The following is a 15,493-nucleotide window of genomic DNA, read 5'->3' as shown; positions in this document are numbered from 1 at the left end:
ACGACTCCCCCCTATCACCGCCGTTTCGTGTTTCGCTTTAGCTTTACGCCCGTGCCTTCAATCGGGGAAGATGTCCTCGGTTCGACGCCGCCCGTTCGATTACTGCTACCACCACCTCCCGCTCCCAGCTTATGCAGTTCCGCCTTTGTCGCACGCTGTATGGCCGCCACCTGGCTCTTAACGGCCGGGTTGCGATACTGTGTCGGTGCGTTTGCCGGCACCTCATCGAAGATGTCCTTCACATTCAGCAGCCGTTGGTGAAGAACATCTGCGGCGTAATGCGCTCCTGCTGCTTCGGACCGAACAGGCTCACGAGACCCCACGGTTCGGTCGGTGCGCCCGTTTCCTTCCCATGCGCTTCCAGCAGCCACACCGCATTGCGTACCTGCATCCGAAACAGTTCCGTCTCCTCGAGATTAACGTTCTTGCTCACGTTCAGCACCGTTTCCAGCGGGTTCACGATGTACATCGGGCTGTGGTCGGGTTTCAGTATAGTGGAGCCGAGGTTGAGACTGATTGCGCGCTGGCTGAAGTCAAACTGTGAGTAAAACTCGAAAAACTGCACCAACAGCTGCTCGAGCGTCGCCTCGTTCTCGCTACGGAACGAACCGTAGATGGAAGAATTTTTAAGGAACGTGTAGGCCATTCGGTTTCCCCCTCGCCGAACCGCGTGACCGGCGTGCTGCTTGCCGATGTGAAGCTGGCACTGAGCTGAATCAGTCGGTTGATCGACGGTAGCACGGGGCGGGCCAGCTGCTGCAGGAAGTACATGACCAGCATGGTGAGCGAAAAGTTGGTAATCCAGTAGCCGGGCGTTTGATTCGTCAGCCCGACCGACTGTGCCCAGCGGCGCACGCAGAACGTGAGCGGACGGACCCGGGCGTCCAGCTGGCCGAACAGGTACAGCAGCTCGGACATGTACACGCCCGCCGTATTGTTCATGGTGAGGTCAATCTCCAGGTCCAAATGCTCGTGGTGGTACTTGACGATCGGCACCCGCGCCTTCAGTATCCGGCGCACACTGTTCACGCCCGGTAGAAACAGTTGCAGCACGTCACCGATCGATTCCAGCTGCCGCTGTACCTGCGTCCGCTCGTTCGGGTTGGTTGCTTTGGTGTGATACACGAGCCGTGAGTTTCGATCCGGCGGTTCCCCGGACCGGGAGTCCAGATCCATTATCACGTCCAGGTCGCAGCCCATCCGGCCGTACCCGTTGACGGAGGACCCGAACGGATGCGCCACTGCCTGGGGGAACATTCCCTGCAGGGAAGATTCCAACTGTCGCACGGCTAGGAAACGCAACCGTTTGCCGAGATCGTTAAGCTTCGTAACGCGGTGCAGAATGGTCACCTGGTCGTCGATGCTTTCCGCCGCCGTCAGCAGCCCATTCAGTTCCGCCTCCTGTATCGGCCGGGTGCCGTCGATCAGGGCAAGCGACCGGTTCGGTTCCTCCTGCGCAATCAGCTTCGGTTTGGGGCCGGTGCGGAACCAGAGAAAGATTGACCGGGCTCGGACACCCGGTCGCTCGGTACTGAACACACCGGACTGCATGGCCGCATCCGCCTCGGCGGAGGAGCCGAATTCGAGCAGTATGTAATGGCAATCGCCATCCCCGTCGCCATCCACGCGGTAGTGGTGCGAGCTTTGGATTGTGCCAAACTGTGAGCAATAGTGGTACAGCTCGTTGTATGATCGTTCCGAGCTCACCTGCACCAGTATGCTCTTTCTCGCTTCCGCACGGCGGGTGGAAAGCATTGTGTCGAACGTTCGCACATTGGCTACAACATAAAAAACAAACGAAAAATTAATGTGCAACTCTCCCTGTAAATGCAGCATTTGTATCCACGTTTGCATTACCACTGCAATGCCGTATCGGCCAGCATAAGGGTGATCGTTGTTGCCTCCCGGTCGGTGGCACTAGTATCTGCCGGATGTGACCATACCCGATGAGCGCTCGTTTAGAACGAGCTGTAGTGCGGTATATGTGAAGCATGCTGGCAGTACCGGGCGGTTGATCGGCACTCTGGCTAAGAATCGGCCAACCGGCGAGCTAAAACCCTTATTTACACACTAAATTTTGCGAAACAACACAACTTTTCTGTTACATGATGTGTGTGTATGTTTTCAACGTCTACTGTCAGAGCTGCCTGTTCCAATACAATCCACTGTCAGTGGTGGTGTTTTTAGGTTAGGAAACCCAACATTGCACTCGAAGTGGGGAGCACGGACATTCAAACGATAGTTTACCAACAATTCGATGAGAAATTTATTCATAGTACATGCCATAACCATTATTTCATTATTACGCAACATATATCAGTTGAGAACATTTAAATAATAGAAGAAAATCATTTGATTTCTCATAACCCAGTTTTACAGTGTACCAGCATTGGGTTAGTTTTTTCACTGGGTTTTATTTACGTGCTCTGAACGCTTCTGTCAAACCCGTCCATGCCGTATTGTTTACATTCGCGTTGCAGTGCCGTTTCTCGCGGTGAAAATCATATGAAACCGGTGCATTTTACCATTCCTACCTAGTTCAGTTCGTTTGTCAATCGCGATGAAGGACGCAAAGAAAAAATCCGGCCCCGCCGGCAAAGGAAAGGGTGATAAAGCAGCTAAAAAACAAGCAAACAGCTCGACCCAGCAATCCAACGGCAACGGTAATGCGCCGAAGATGTGGGACGACGACCGGTTCGCCCATCTGATCAACAACCCGCGCTACCATGGCATGCCAAAGTCGAAGAAAACGGTCAAAATCGATAGCCGCTTCAAGGCCATGTTCGACGATGAGCGGTTCAATCAGAAGGCCACGATGGATAAGTACGGCCGGAAGATTAAGAAAACGGACTCGGACTTGATGCGCAAGTTTTACCATCTCGATTCGGATGAGGAGAACGAAGAGGAAGCGGCCCGCGAGCGGGAACGGGAGGAGCGGGCGATGGAGGGTCGGGCCGGATCGGAATCGGATGAAGGTGCCGAAGGGTTGCAGCTGACGAAGGAGGAAAAGAAAGCGGGCCTGTCGGGCAAGGTGAAGGACCGGCTAAAGGATTTGGAGGTGGATTTTGCACGTGGAGAAGGGTTGCTGGAGTCTTCCTCCGACGACGATTCGGACGGTGATGAGGAGGAGGAACAGGATGTGTTCATTGAGCACGTGTGGGGCGAGCTGGATGCGGAAGCGGAGCGGACGGAAGAATCCACCCGACGGTTGGCCGTCTGCCATATGGACTGGGACCGTATCCGGGCGGTGGATGTAATGGTGCTGCTGAGCTCATTTCTTCCCCCGGGTTCGGCCATCAAGAGTGTAACGGTAAGAGTATGCACGAGGGAAATTTATACATGAGAGAATTTTATTTTTATTTTTGTCCGATTTCCGTAGATTTATCCATCGGAGTATGGCAAACAGCGCATGAAGGAAGAGGAGGAACGAGGCCCGCAGGAGTTGACTGTCCGCACGATTGAAAACTCCGACGAAGAGGAGGAGGATGAAGAGGTACAGAAGGAACGGTTGCGCGAATATCAGCTTAATCGGTTAAAATATTACTATGCCGTCGTGGAGTGCGATTCGGTCGCGACGGCCGATAAGATCTACAAGGAGTGCGACGGCATCGAGTACGAAAGTACGGCTAACAAGCTAGACCTGCGCTTCATTCCGGACGATATGGAGTTTGACGATGCGCCGAAGGATCGCTGTACCGAGCTGCCGGAGGTGGGCAAGTACGTGCCGCGTATCTTCGGCACGGCCGCACTGCACCAGTCGAAGGTGGAGCTGACGTGGGACGAGAACGATCTCGAGCGGAAGGAGTTCAACGAGAAGCTGCGGGACGGCAAGTGGGCAGATCTGCCCGAGGCCGAGCTGAAGAAGTACGTGGTGTGTTCGAGCAGCGACGAGGAGGGCGAAGATGAGGATGGTTTGGGCAGTAGAAAATCCAAGCGTCCGGTCGTACGAGTCGGACCAGTGGGCAGTGACAGTGATTCTGGGGAGGAGGAGAATGGCGACGGTACCGACTCGGACGGTGAGCCGAAGGGAAGCCGTAAGGAGAAAATGATCGCAAAGTATCGTGCTCTGCTGAACGACATCAAAGAACAGGAGAGGGAGCAGGAAGAAGACAAGGTCGGCCTGGAGTTCAGCTGGAAGGTGAACGGGGAGGAGGAAGACGAAGCAAACAACGATCAGTCCGATGCCGAATCGGACGATGAACCCGCCAAGCCACCCAAGGACGATGTGAATCCGTTCGAGAAGATTCTGCAAAAGAAGAAGGAGAAAAACAAGCGCCGAAAGGAGCTGAAGAAGCGCCGGAAGCGCGGCGAACTGGATGGTTCGGGCGCGGAAGCCACCGAGGACGACAGCTCCGAGGATGATCTGCCGCACGGTGTCGATCTAAACGATCCATTCTTTGCGAGCGCTTTCGACGAGAAAGAGTTCGGCGTGGGTAAAAAGAAGCAAAAATCGAAACAGAAGGAGCGCGAAGCGATCAAGCGAGCCAAGGAGGAGGAGGAACGGGAGGCGGAGGAAAACGAACGGCGCCGGGCGGAGCTGGAGCTAATGCTGGACGATGGCGAGGACAATCGGACACACTTTAATCTGCGCGCCATTCAGGAGCGTGAAATCGATCTGCGCACGGTGTCGAAGTCGAAGCGGCGCGCCCTGCTGAAGAAGAGCCGGCGGGAGATCGAGGAGCAGCGAAATCAGAAGGCGGCAGCGGACGATTTTGAGGTGAACACGGAGGATCCCCGGTTCAGTGCGATCTACTCGAAGCCTGACTTCAGTATCGATCCGACGAATCCGGCGTTTAAGAAGACGAAAGCGATGGAGCGGCTGATCGAGACGAAGCTGCGCAAGCGCCAGCTGGCAGAGAACGATGTGAGGGAGGAGAATGGGAAGGTGGTGCAGCCGGTTGAGAAGGTGGCAAAACGGGACGTCTCCACGACCATGCTGGTGAAGAGCATCAAGCGGAAGATAGGAAAGGCGTAATCCGGTGGGATTTAGTTGGGAGGAACAGTAAGTGTTTGCATTTGTTCTAATAAAATCATTAAACAATAGATAAGGAAATGAGTTTGTTAGTGTTTTGGAACCGTAGACCGACATTAATTTACAATTATTGGTTACGTACCTTTGTTTACGTACCTTTGGTGAAGCATGGCTGGAGTACGAGTCCTGTCGATTGTTGCTAGGGGATACTTTTATCCATGGCACACTACACTACGGACAAAAGGTAAGCATGCAACTAAAATTCTACAGCACTTAAACAAACTAACACACTACTGCTACTTGTGCTACACTACTAAGAGGCACTTTAAAACACGCTTACATATTAAAAAACTTCCGTATATTTCTCCTACACGACGTACTTCACTCGTTTCGTTCACTTCGGACACGGTTCGACCTCATCGATCATGCCGCGGTACAGTTCGGCCACCAGCTTCGACGACTGGCATACGCTGCCACCGCCCCGCTGCTTCTGGTGCTCCTGCCTGTTAATGTCCCCGACACATACCCATTCTTTCGCATCCTTCACTCCACCATCACCACCCGCACCACCTACTGCCCACTTCGAGTGATCTTTCAGCGTGGAAAACCGATCCTCCCGCCCAACAGACACTTCACGCACATTCAGCACACTGTGCCGGCGCCGGCGGCCATCCGATGAGCAGTCACTCGGCAGATTGCCACTGCCGTGTTGCCAGCTTTCCACCATCAACCCCACATCCAGTGCCGGCGCAATCCAGTCCGCGTACAGCTCCTTCCCAAAGTGGCGACTTTTCGCGAACGTCACAAACTCCACACCGGCCCGGGATTGGATCGTTTGGGCGCTGTAAAACGGTGGCGACTTATCGACCGGTGCCATCTGGGCGGCACGCTGTAGCGTAGGGAAGCGGGCCGCCAATGCCGCTGGAACGCTCTTCGAATACACCGTCACCTCGTTGAACAGCAGCTGCCTGGCAACGGTTTCCATCTGCGTTGCGTTCAGCGAAATGCACAGGAAGCTTTGCCCGTACATCATGCCGGTGTGCGGGTATCCGTAATCGGTCCCAATTGGCTGTGGAAATTTTGGGACGGAGTGAATCAACCAATAGCCCGCGGTACCGTCCGTACTGACGACACCCTTCGTGTGGCCACGCTCCATGTCGACCGGTGCGTTCGCGGGTTCATCGTTGTACAGGATCGTGAAGACGGTGGACGGATGCCGGCCGGAGGGTGTAATCGTGCGGCCGGGTGCACTTTCGGACTGGTTCACGCTGTACTGGGCAGTGTGCCATTGTAGTGGTGATCCTTTGGTGTGCTTTCCACCGACATCCTTCGACGATACGAACGTGTACCGCAACCCGTTGGTCGGGGAGTCACGCTCGGAAGACTCCTTCGGTAGCTTGTATAGGTAATACCTAGCGCGAAGAGGAAGAAGAAGGACATTACAAAAGAAAGCAATACGAATTGAAAACGGAAGCATATATTTACCAATCAACCAATTCGCCCGTTTCCAAACGACAACCAAGGACTTCGTCGGGCGGGGCAGAAGATTGTCCGTAAGCGATCTTGGCCACTAGTAACACACCACCGAGACACAGCCACAAACGGAGCATCATTTCAGAAGCGCGTCCTTCCGAATCAAGTTAGCAAACAAAACTGCAGAAAGCGTCGCTTTTTGTTGCAGGTAAAGGATAAACTACACTGCGTCAAGCAAAACGGTGTACAGGTGGAGCGATTTGTGTATCCTTTTCTCTCTTTCACGCTTTCTCTATCTCGCAGTGATCTCGCAGATACCTATCGATTTTGCACCTATGGGAATCGACCTATGAGAATAGGACTAAATAAATGAAAAAGGTCGATTTTGTAAGAAGAACAATAACTCATATTTTCTATATAAATTCTACGAAATTTCCTACGCTAATTTCTACAATAATTCCCTACGCTAATCTCATTTTTGTTTGTTGACTGGAACTGGAATTTTATTGGTTCTTTTGTGTTGTTAAAATGGTATGGATTTATTATCTACATTGCAATGTAATATATAAATTAGTACAATATAAGGCCGTAGTTCGTCACTCTCTCGCTGATAGCGCGTATCATCGGGAGTGATCGGCTTATCCGTCAACCGATCGATAATCACGATACAGGGTGCTCCCAACAGGTTCCATACCCAGACCAAGTCTAAGTATCGTTCCGAATCCGAATCCGGAACAGTTCCAGGTACTGTTTTTGAAAATAAATGAGATCGAGAGCTATTTCTGGATCCGTATGGGATCATGATCGGTTCCAGGACCGGTATGGGTTCACGACTGATATGGAACCATGAGTAGTTCCAGGACCGGTATGGGTTTGATGTCAGTTCCAAGTCCGGTATGGATTCAGTACCAGTTTCAGGACCGGTATGTGTTCATGATACGTCCGAGGACCGGTATGGGTTCATGATAGATTCTAGGACCAATATGAGTTCATGATCTGTTCCAGCACCAGTATGAGTTCATGATCAGTTCCAGGACCGGTTTGGTTTATGATAGCTTTGAGGATCGGTATGGGTTGATGATAGGTTCCAGGATCGCTTTGGGTTCATGATAGATTCTTGAGCCGGTATGGGCTCAGTATCAGTTCCAGCATCATTGTGGGTTCATGATATGTTCCAGGGAAGGTATGGGTACATGATCATTTCGAGGACCGTTATGATCAGTATTGGTTCCTGGAACGGTTTGGGTTCAGCATAGGTTCCTAGACCTGCATTAGTTCAGTTGCGGTCCTGAAGGCATTAGGTCATGCGCAGTTCTTGAACCAGAAAAGGTGATGTATTGGTGTCAGGACCAGTATGGGTTTGGTTTTAGGTCTCTTAAGAGGTAAGTAGTATAAGTTACTTATGGGTAACTCATTTTAATTGGGTTTCGCGACCTTTGTTCTCGTCGTACTCTTTACAGTAAAGGGGATCTTTGAAATTTCGTTGCGTAGTCCTGTAACCTGGCCAAATTAACTATATTAAAAAAGTCATCCCATGCATAAGAGAACAATACTCCACATGAGCATCACGCAGACACCCTTTAATCAAGCAAGATTAAATATAAAATAAGCACATATTTCGGATAGTCTCAAGTAGAAACGACAAATCAAGTAACAACGAGATAGTCACCATTAACATTCCTAATAAATTATCCATTTTTATTGTACATTTTGACTTATTTATGCGATCGGGTCGTTTGTTACAACGGTAAATTTGTTTTGGGTTTGTCTTCCGCACTCGATTTTGTTGCATTTCCTACAGCACCAGCATTTGTGAGATGGATCCACCATACACACACACACTCACAAAATTGTATTTTTTTGGGGTATCGTCGTCGTCGTCTTCGTCATCGAGGTTGTCTTCGGTGTTAAATTTTAAACCGTATCTGCTGCAGACACTTTCAGCGACCTTCTGTAGGGCAACGAGAGGGAAAATGAAGAGGATCGAGGAAGCAGTAGTAAAAGGAAATGTATGCAGTAGTGCAGCTTGCTTTACAACGGGCAACAGAATTCTCTAAGCCTTGGGTGAAAAGGCAGCTTCCGTAGTTGCAACAAGGCAGGAGTGTGTAAAGCAATTGCACTTCAACCTCTCACTGGGACGTGTGCACTTTTGCTTGATTTTCCTACAGAGAGGAGGGGGAAATGTTGGTTCGTGGTTGCCACTTTTCGTTGGACTCCTTTCGTTTGCTCTGTGTAACCGAAGGTCGCTTCTTTTGAAGAAGTTTTTTTTTTTAAGAAAACAATGTTCTTAACCGTTTGCTACAACCGCAAACGCAGCACAGCCCTGACGGAGTTACAATTAGCTCTAAAACTTTGCGGTTGTGTTGCGCCGTTTGTTCGCTTCAAACCATTTTGTTCTTCGGTGGCCCCCCACCGGTGCTGCTCGCTTCTGCCCGTGCCGCTGGACGATGTTGTGTCGGTGGCGGTACTACCTCCGCTGCCGCTGTGCCTGGTGCTCCATTAATACTGGCATTTTTCTTACGCTCCTCCACCACCTTTTGCAGTGCGTCCGCGTCGATAATCGCTGTACCGTCGTCGAGCTGCTGCGTGCGAGTAGAGGAGAGAAGGAATTCACCCAATGAAACAGGATGTGGTTGGAGTGGGACCGCACATGCAAACATGCACACAACACACACACAGACAGACAGACAGACAGACAGACAGCCCCTCGGTCCGTGCTCGGCGGTACGGTATGAAGCGCGAACCCTTAACCGGGCAACGGGAAAATGAATGCGGGGCGCGTTTGGGTCTTAATGAAGGAAAGCTTAAGATCGTACGATCACAGGCAGCGTCACAACAGTCCTACTGATAGCGTCTCATCAGCCTATTCAACACCGTCTCCCACCAACAGCAACGGATACAAGGGGGGCAGAGAAGCATTGCGCACTTCAACGATCCGTGCCTCATTTCGGCGGCACTCCCGTCGACGAGGAAGGTGCTGGTGGTGGTGGTGGTGGTGGCGGGGATGATGAAGTCGATGAAGACGGTGACGGTGGTAGCTGGGGCATTGCATCAGAACTGACCTGCTTCGTCGAGGCCGTGGTGCTTGGCGCTGGCGGTGGCGCCAGCGAGCTTAGATCCGTAGCCTTATCCGTAAGCTCGAGCAGCTTTTCCTTCTCCTTTTCCTTCTGCTCCTTTTGCTTCTCTTTGGCTTCCAGGCTCTTGGTGAGCGCTTTCTCGATCTTGTCTTCCGCCTCCAGCTCCTCCTCCTTGTCCAGCAGATCGATCAGCTCGTCCACCTGTTTCGCGTTCAGCTTCACGTTCTCCTTGCCGATCGTTTCGATGACCTGATGGTGGGGAAGCATGTACAAATTGCACGATTATAAAAGCTGGAACGCTTACAAAGTGGGAGCTATGACACCTACCTTCAACACGTCCTCCACCTTAATTTGGCCATCCTGATCGTCATCAATTTTGCCGAGAATCTTAGAAATTTGATCTAACCGCGAATCGTCCGTAACGTTCTGGATCTGCAATTGGGGAAATTAAAATGTAATGCTCCCTTCACAGATGCTAAAGAAATTCCCGATCCCCCCTTACCTTCTTGATGGCCGACATCAGCTCGTCTATCCGCACCAGCTCCTCGTCGGCTGCCGGCGGTTTCTGTACCTCTTCGCTCTGCTCGGCCGCGTGCACCTTCTCCTTTAGCTGCTTCTCCTTGCGCTCCAGCTCCGTCAGTACCGTGTCCATGCGGTTGATCATCGAGTTGACCTTCTTGAACAGCAGTTTCGCGGCACGCGATTCCTTCACCTGTACCTCTTCCTGATTGCTGGCAGCAGTGACAACCTGAAACCCCGATTCGTGTCAATTTATTTCCTTCACTTTTAGGTGCTCTTCTCACCCCCACTGCACCACACTTACCTCCTGTAGCTCCTGCACATCCTCCTGGTAGTCGGCAATCTCTTCCTTCAGGTCCCGGATCTCCTCCTTCTCCACCAGCAGCGACTTTTTGTCCTTGCTCAGCGTGCCCAGCGCATCGCCCAGCACCTCCAGATCTTTGCTCGAAATCTCCTCCACCGTGTGCGGCTGCGGAGGGATCTTGTCCAGCACGATCGTCGTTGCCGGTGCCGGCGCAAAGATAATCTCCGGCTGCTCCGGTGCGACCGTACCCGGCTCGACCGTCTTGCCATCGGCCGTCAGGACCGGAGCGCCGTCGACCAGCTCCTGCTGCTCCTTTTGCTTTTCCTTCTCCTCCTCGCGCTCCTCCTTGATCTTGCGTTCCTCCTCCTTGATCACCTCGATCTTCGTCTTGTTGTCGATCTTACCCTCCCGTTCGCCGATGGCCGCCTTCGTGACGGTCGCCACCGAGTCGGGCAGGGACGAGATCGTCGCCTTCAGCTTATCGCCCGTGGTAATATTCTCCGGCAGCACAAGCGCCCGGGACAGTAGCAGCAGCGACGGTGGCACCTTCTCGTTCAGGCTCAGATTGATCCACTCCTGCAGCTGCGACTTGAGCCGCTCCTCCGAGGCGCCGTACGCACGCATACCGCGCGCCCGGCAGGCGGCCTGCAGCTCGGACAGGTTCAGGGACGCGATGCCCTCCTTCTGGATGGTGCGATCGTCGGCCGCCAGGTTGCGCAGCTTCAGGCGCAGCTGGAACCGCAGCAAGTTCGATGTGCCGATCGGTGACACCTCCAGTACGCGGCACAGCGCCTGCAGCTGCTGGCGGTTGAGCGAGTCGAGCGTAATTTCGTCCTCGAACAGTTTGGAAAACTTCAGTATCTCCTCGTTCGAGATGGTAAAGTTCTCCGTCGTCCGGATGCGGGTAAAGAACTCGCTAAAGTCCTTGGCCGCCTGCGACCGGTGCTCCTTGTTCTGGACCGCCATGTCGTCGAGCGTCTTCTGCAGGAACTTGGCCATCTCGATCTTCACCTTGAGGTTCTGCTTGATCTTGTCCTCCCGCTCGGTCGCGGTCTGGAAGGTGGAGGGCAGCATGCCCGGGAACAGCTTGATCGCGAGCGGCAGCAGCAGCTCCATAAACGGCACGATGATAAACACCGAGAACGGCACGAGCCGGAACAGATCGGAGGTCGTCCGGATGAGCAGCTTGTGCTCGCGGCGCGTCAACGTTTTCCCATTAAGTACGCGCCAAAGCAGCTTCCGGCTAATGTTGATGTCGATGAACAGCAACCGAAAGCCGTGGTAGTAGTGCACCAGCTCGGCCCATATGCGCTGCTTCAGGGTTTTCTTCACAACCGGGGCGGCCGCGACAACGGCGGCCGCTGGTGCCGGGGCTTGCGATTGTGCGTCCGCGCTAGCGCCGGTACTGGCACCGACCGGGGCGTTCGCTGCGCTCGTACCAAGGTCGGTAAGTACTTTCGACGTTGCCGCGGTTGGTGCTGCAGCAGCTCCGTTCGATACACCATTGGCGAGCTGCTGCTGCTGTTTGTTGCTGCTGCTGTTCTTTTTCTTTCTTTTTTAGCGTTTGTACCGTGACTTCAACCTTGGAGGACGGTTGATCGCCAAGCCAGCTGGTGGTGGAAATGCATCTGATGCTTGGCGGACCCGGCAGCACTGTTCCACACCTGTAGCCGAGCGCATCGAGCAACGGCACACCGCCATCCTGCCGGACTCCACCGGCCGGTGTCCAGGTTCTGCTGCCGGTGCTTCCGCTGAAGATCGTGTGCGGCTGCAGCAAGCTGTCGTACTGTGCGCTGATAAGCCCGATGGGTCGTTTCGTGCGATAGCTGACGAATCGTACCCGCACGTTGGCTGAAATAAAAAGATAAATTTATTTATTAGAAGAGAAAAATCACAATGATCAATATGATAAAAGATCATAAATTAAAAATAAATAAAATTTAAAAGAAAATTGCACCAATCTCGGGCTCAATATCAGCTGATCCGATCGGCTTATCAACACCCTCTTTGCAGTGTTTATAATTCAAATAATTCAACACCTTACCAAGATGCACCGGCACGGCAAAGTGACCCAAAACCAGCAACGCCATCATTGCAGCCTCGTTCGGTTTGCAAAACCGCCACTACCAAAGCAAACACTCAAATCCACCTTCGATCCAGATAAGATTGGATTGGTTTGGTTCGATTTGCTGATTTGCCGCACGTTTGGTAGTTTGGTCCCCGAAGCAAAGTCAGCAACACAACACATCCACACCGTCCACGGGGACTTACTAAGCACAGGTGAAAGTCCGAGTAAGAGCCACTGACGTCTTAACCTTCCTTGCTTAACCTTTGTGTCTGTTACCGTGAACTTCCTTTCTCTCGTTCGGTTTCGTTCGGAAGCGTTCCAAACAAAGGGAAAGATATTTTGAATGTGCAAGAAAGCAAGATTCCAGCACGCAGGTGTAATCTTCTCTCAATTCAACTGATCTTCCCTTGGTGCGGTAACACTATTTTTGCATATTGCTCTCGCGAAAGCGCCCCTACACCCGACGCGGTTGATCGATCTTGACTGGGCGGCAGTGAGAATCGTGCCTGGCTACGCCGACCCTTTTTCGAGCCGTCGCTGCTGCCGTCGGTACGCCAACGGCTGTAGACAGTTGGACGACTTGGTCAGCGACCGGCCAGCGACGACTGTAGACACACACACACACGTATCGCGTTTATTTATAAGCCATGTTGGTGTATGTTGTCAGGCCCTCATCACCGTAACTGGCCGGAGCGATTTGGTGGGAAGGAGAGAAGGAGAACTTTGAATCGGATATAGCTTAGGAAAATGAAGAGAATATGTGCAAAGCGTACTTTTGAGCACACCAACACACATTGATTTTTGCTTTTGCGCTTTTTTAAACTGTTTATGGATTTATTAATATGTTTTACCTTTATGAAGAGGCTTTTTTTCGTCCGTGAAGCAAAACAAATCTCAAACAAGCTAAAATTATCCCCAGCCGGCATTGGTGTGACATTATTTCGTTATCTTTAGCAACCAAACCACTTTATCGCCGATATCTGCCACTGTCGGTCTTGCGCTTTGATAAGAATTCAAAGACAAGGCCAGCAACGGGGCTGTGTGTTAATCGATTCTTAAAAACGCAACTAATGAGTGGAGTGTTACAGAAACGTACAGCTCAAAAAACGCGACACAACCACATTTCACGATCGCTTCCATTATAAGTAGCGCGTGAAAAATAAAGCAAATACGTTGGACGACGCTACCACAACAGATGTGCGTCACCCGCGAGGCGGCATCATCTTTAACTCCCATTCCGGTCCACTTCTGTGTCCCGTCTTTGTAGACCATTTGCCGTCGTACTGGTGGGCCTTTCCATTTTCTGCCATCCCAAATTGACGCGTTCGGGTTGTCAGTCAAATATGCTTGGTCCTGGTGTGGCCAGCACTGTGGTACGCCTGATGAAACCAAGCCTTATATAGGTCAACAGTTCAACGTACTCTGTGCGCGAAAGTAACACAATCGCGATCGTACAGCAAGTGAAGAATTGTACAAAACCGCAAGACACGATCAATGAAGCGCTGCATAAATAAAGCACATGGCAGGCACCATGTGCTTTCGCAACAACAAAAATCAACACACATTGTGACACATCTTTGCGCTCACTCCCCCCAATCGAAGGTCAGGGATGATCGTTAGGCTTATAGGCTCGTGGGTTTGATTGGTCGCGATTTTACCCTCCTTTCTGGTGAACGATCGGCACCCTCGTGTGCGATAGGGAATGGAGCAGAACGTGCTGCTGCTGCAGCACGCAAGTGCGCATGTGTACGGGAGCCAAGTGGGAAGATAGCACGCGCCAACATCGTGCAAGAAGGGGCATACAAAATAAAAAAAAGGAAAAACGAGTCGCCACTCCCGAGCCGCAAACACTTGCAACAGCTGATCGCGAACGATCGAGGGAATGTGTGTTGCTTGGGAAATTTCGTTCTGTGTGTGAGTGTGTATTGGGCAGGGTAAAATGATCCCGACCGTCGCAAGATGATGCTGTGCGCGCAAGAGAGCGCGCGAACACAGAAACTGCAAGTGGTTGCGACGCTGGTGCGCAGCAAAACAGAAAAGAAAAAAAAACTGGTCCCAATGGGGTGACCCCCCCCCCCTCGTGGTGAATGCATGTATTGGTGCAAACGTGCCCAGTGGGGCCGATGTTTTACTTCTATAGCGATTAGAAAAGCGGGCACAACTCACAGATGATTGTCCCAGCCCCCGACGAAAGGGGTTCTCGTTTGCACACACTCACACAAATTGCAATACGATGAAAGAGAGAGAGAAGCAAAAAAAAACAAACAAAAAAACGAGCAAGATCAACAGGGAAGAAAGCATCTGCTTGTGTGTGTGCATTTTGCAACGCCAAAGCGCAGCGGAAGAAAGAAACCATCATCAGCTGTTGATCATGATGATCGCCCGAATCAGTATGTATTGAAACCAGAACGGCTCTTTAAGCGGGAACCACTTTTTTACATTTCAATTGGCAAACGGTTGATTGATTGCTACAAAGCGGGCCATGGTTTTTTCTTCGAGTTTTCTTTTTTTTTTTTTACTTCCTCTCGGTCCCCGCTTCAAGTGTGTTGGCTGGCATCCGCTCAACCATGGCAACACACGGGCAAAGATCAACGATGATTTGTTGTCTAAGAATACTTTGACGGTGAAGAGTGTGTCATTTCAGGTACATTCATTCAAGCTTTGTGAGGAAAGAAAAGCCCTGCAAAATACAAACTTATACAAAATTTATCGTTGTGCTTTGTATAGTTCAATTGATAATAATTTGTACCGTTCTGTTAGGCTGCACAAAGAAATTATTTTTGTGTGATTAATTTCAACATTACCATTCATCATCGTGTTTTCCCTCACGATAATACACTGGCCACGGTTTGTCCATTATCAATCAATCCGCAAGCATGAAACAAAGAGCAAACACACCCGTTACCAGCCCCCTCCCGCTTACGGCCACGGCCATGGTCAACAATCCGGTTGGTGCTGGCATTGCCGTTACGACCCCACCGGCCGCTCATTGGTATTGGTATCTCCTTCTAACGGGCATTTGCTTCTTCACGCTTTCCGCGATCATACGATCCCCCGCTAAACAAGGCGCAGATTCACGC

General features: G+C 51.5%; 4 protein-coding genes across 4 annotated transcripts; 1 reads left to right on the top strand and 3 right to left on the bottom strand.

Annotated features, from left to right (window-relative positions):
- Positions 1–11: 11 nt before the first annotated feature.
- On the bottom strand, positions 12–2,165 carry LOC121587866 (poly(A) RNA polymerase, mitochondrial). Its single transcript, XM_041905104.1, is given in 4 exon segments — positions 12–256; positions 259–679; positions 718–1,778; positions 1,858–2,165. Coding segments are annotated over 4 exon segments (1,860 nt in total). The 5' UTR covers positions 1,994–2,165; the 3' UTR covers positions 12–14.
- Positions 2,166–2,446: 281 nt separating this feature from the next.
- On the top strand, positions 2,447–5,087 carry LOC121589727 (ESF1 homolog). The gene is made up of 2 exons (XM_041908835.1): positions 2,447–3,310; positions 3,380–5,087. The coding sequence occupies exons 1-2, from the start codon at positions 2,561–2,563 to the stop codon at positions 4,973–4,975; spliced, it is 2,346 nt and encodes a 781-aa protein (XP_041764769.1). The 5' UTR covers positions 2,447–2,560; the 3' UTR covers positions 4,976–5,087.
- Positions 5,088–5,313: 226 nt separating this feature from the next.
- On the bottom strand, positions 5,314–6,729 carry LOC121589728 (deoxyribonuclease-2-alpha-like). The gene is made up of 2 exons (XM_041908836.1): positions 6,458–6,729; positions 5,314–6,384 (listed from the first exon to the last, which is right to left on the bottom strand). Exons 1-2 carry the CDS (start codon positions 6,583–6,585, stop codon positions 5,367–5,369), a joined length of 1,146 nt encoding a protein of 381 aa, XP_041764770.1. The 5' UTR covers positions 6,586–6,729; the 3' UTR covers positions 5,314–5,366.
- A 1,387-nt stretch (positions 6,730–8,116) lies between these two features.
- On the bottom strand, positions 8,117–12,906 carry LOC121588455 (mitochondrial proton/calcium exchanger protein-like). Its single transcript, XM_041906415.1, has 7 exons — positions 12,390–12,906; positions 11,855–12,196; positions 10,346–11,823; positions 10,025–10,270; positions 9,850–9,954; positions 9,508–9,771; positions 8,117–9,027 (listed from the first exon to the last, which is right to left on the bottom strand). Exons 1-7 carry the CDS (start codon positions 12,436–12,438, stop codon positions 8,827–8,829), a joined length of 2,685 nt encoding a protein of 894 aa, XP_041762349.1. The 5' UTR covers positions 12,439–12,906; the 3' UTR covers positions 8,117–8,826.
- Positions 12,907–15,493: the final 2,587 nt, after the last annotated feature.

The sequence above is a fragment of the Anopheles merus genome, chromosome 2R (assembly GCF_017562075.2).
Source record: "Anopheles merus strain MAF chromosome 2R, AmerM5.1, whole genome shotgun sequence".
NCBI classification, from domain to species: Eukaryota; Metazoa; Arthropoda; class Insecta; order Diptera; family Culicidae; genus Anopheles; species Anopheles merus.
The sequence above is the reverse complement of the archived record's forward strand: the minus strand, read 5'-3'. Positions and strand labels throughout refer to the sequence as shown.

Bases quoted from the DNA above. Each gene is read 5' to 3' on its own strand.
- LOC121589728 (XM_041908836.1), bottom strand. From the start codon at position 6,585: ATGATGCTCCGTTTGTGGCTGTGTCTCGGTGGTGTGTTACTAGTGGCC. The intron at 6,385-6,457 runs GTAAATATATGC...TCTTCGCGCTAG, and splicing joins ACGGGCGAATTGGTTGATTG to GTATTACCTATACAAGCTAC.
- LOC121588455 (XM_041906415.1), bottom strand. From the start codon at position 12,438: ATGATGGCGTTGCTGGTTTTGGGTCACTTTGCCGTGCCGGTGCATCTT. The intron at 12,197-12,389 runs GTAAGGTGTTGA...TTTTTATTTCAG, and splicing joins TGCCGTGCCGGTGCATCTTG to CCAACGTGCGGGTACGATTC. The intron at 9,772-9,849 runs GTAGGTGTCATA...CCCCACCATCAG, and splicing joins AGGTGGAGGACGTGTTGAAG to GTCATCGAAACGATCGGCAA.
- LOC121589727 (XM_041908835.1), top strand. From the start codon at position 2,561: ATGAAGGACGCAAAGAAAAAATCCGGCCCCGCCGGCAAAGGAAAGGGT. The intron at 3,311-3,379 runs GTAAGAGTATGC...CGATTTCCGTAG, and splicing joins CGGCCATCAAGAGTGTAACG to ATTTATCCATCGGAGTATGG.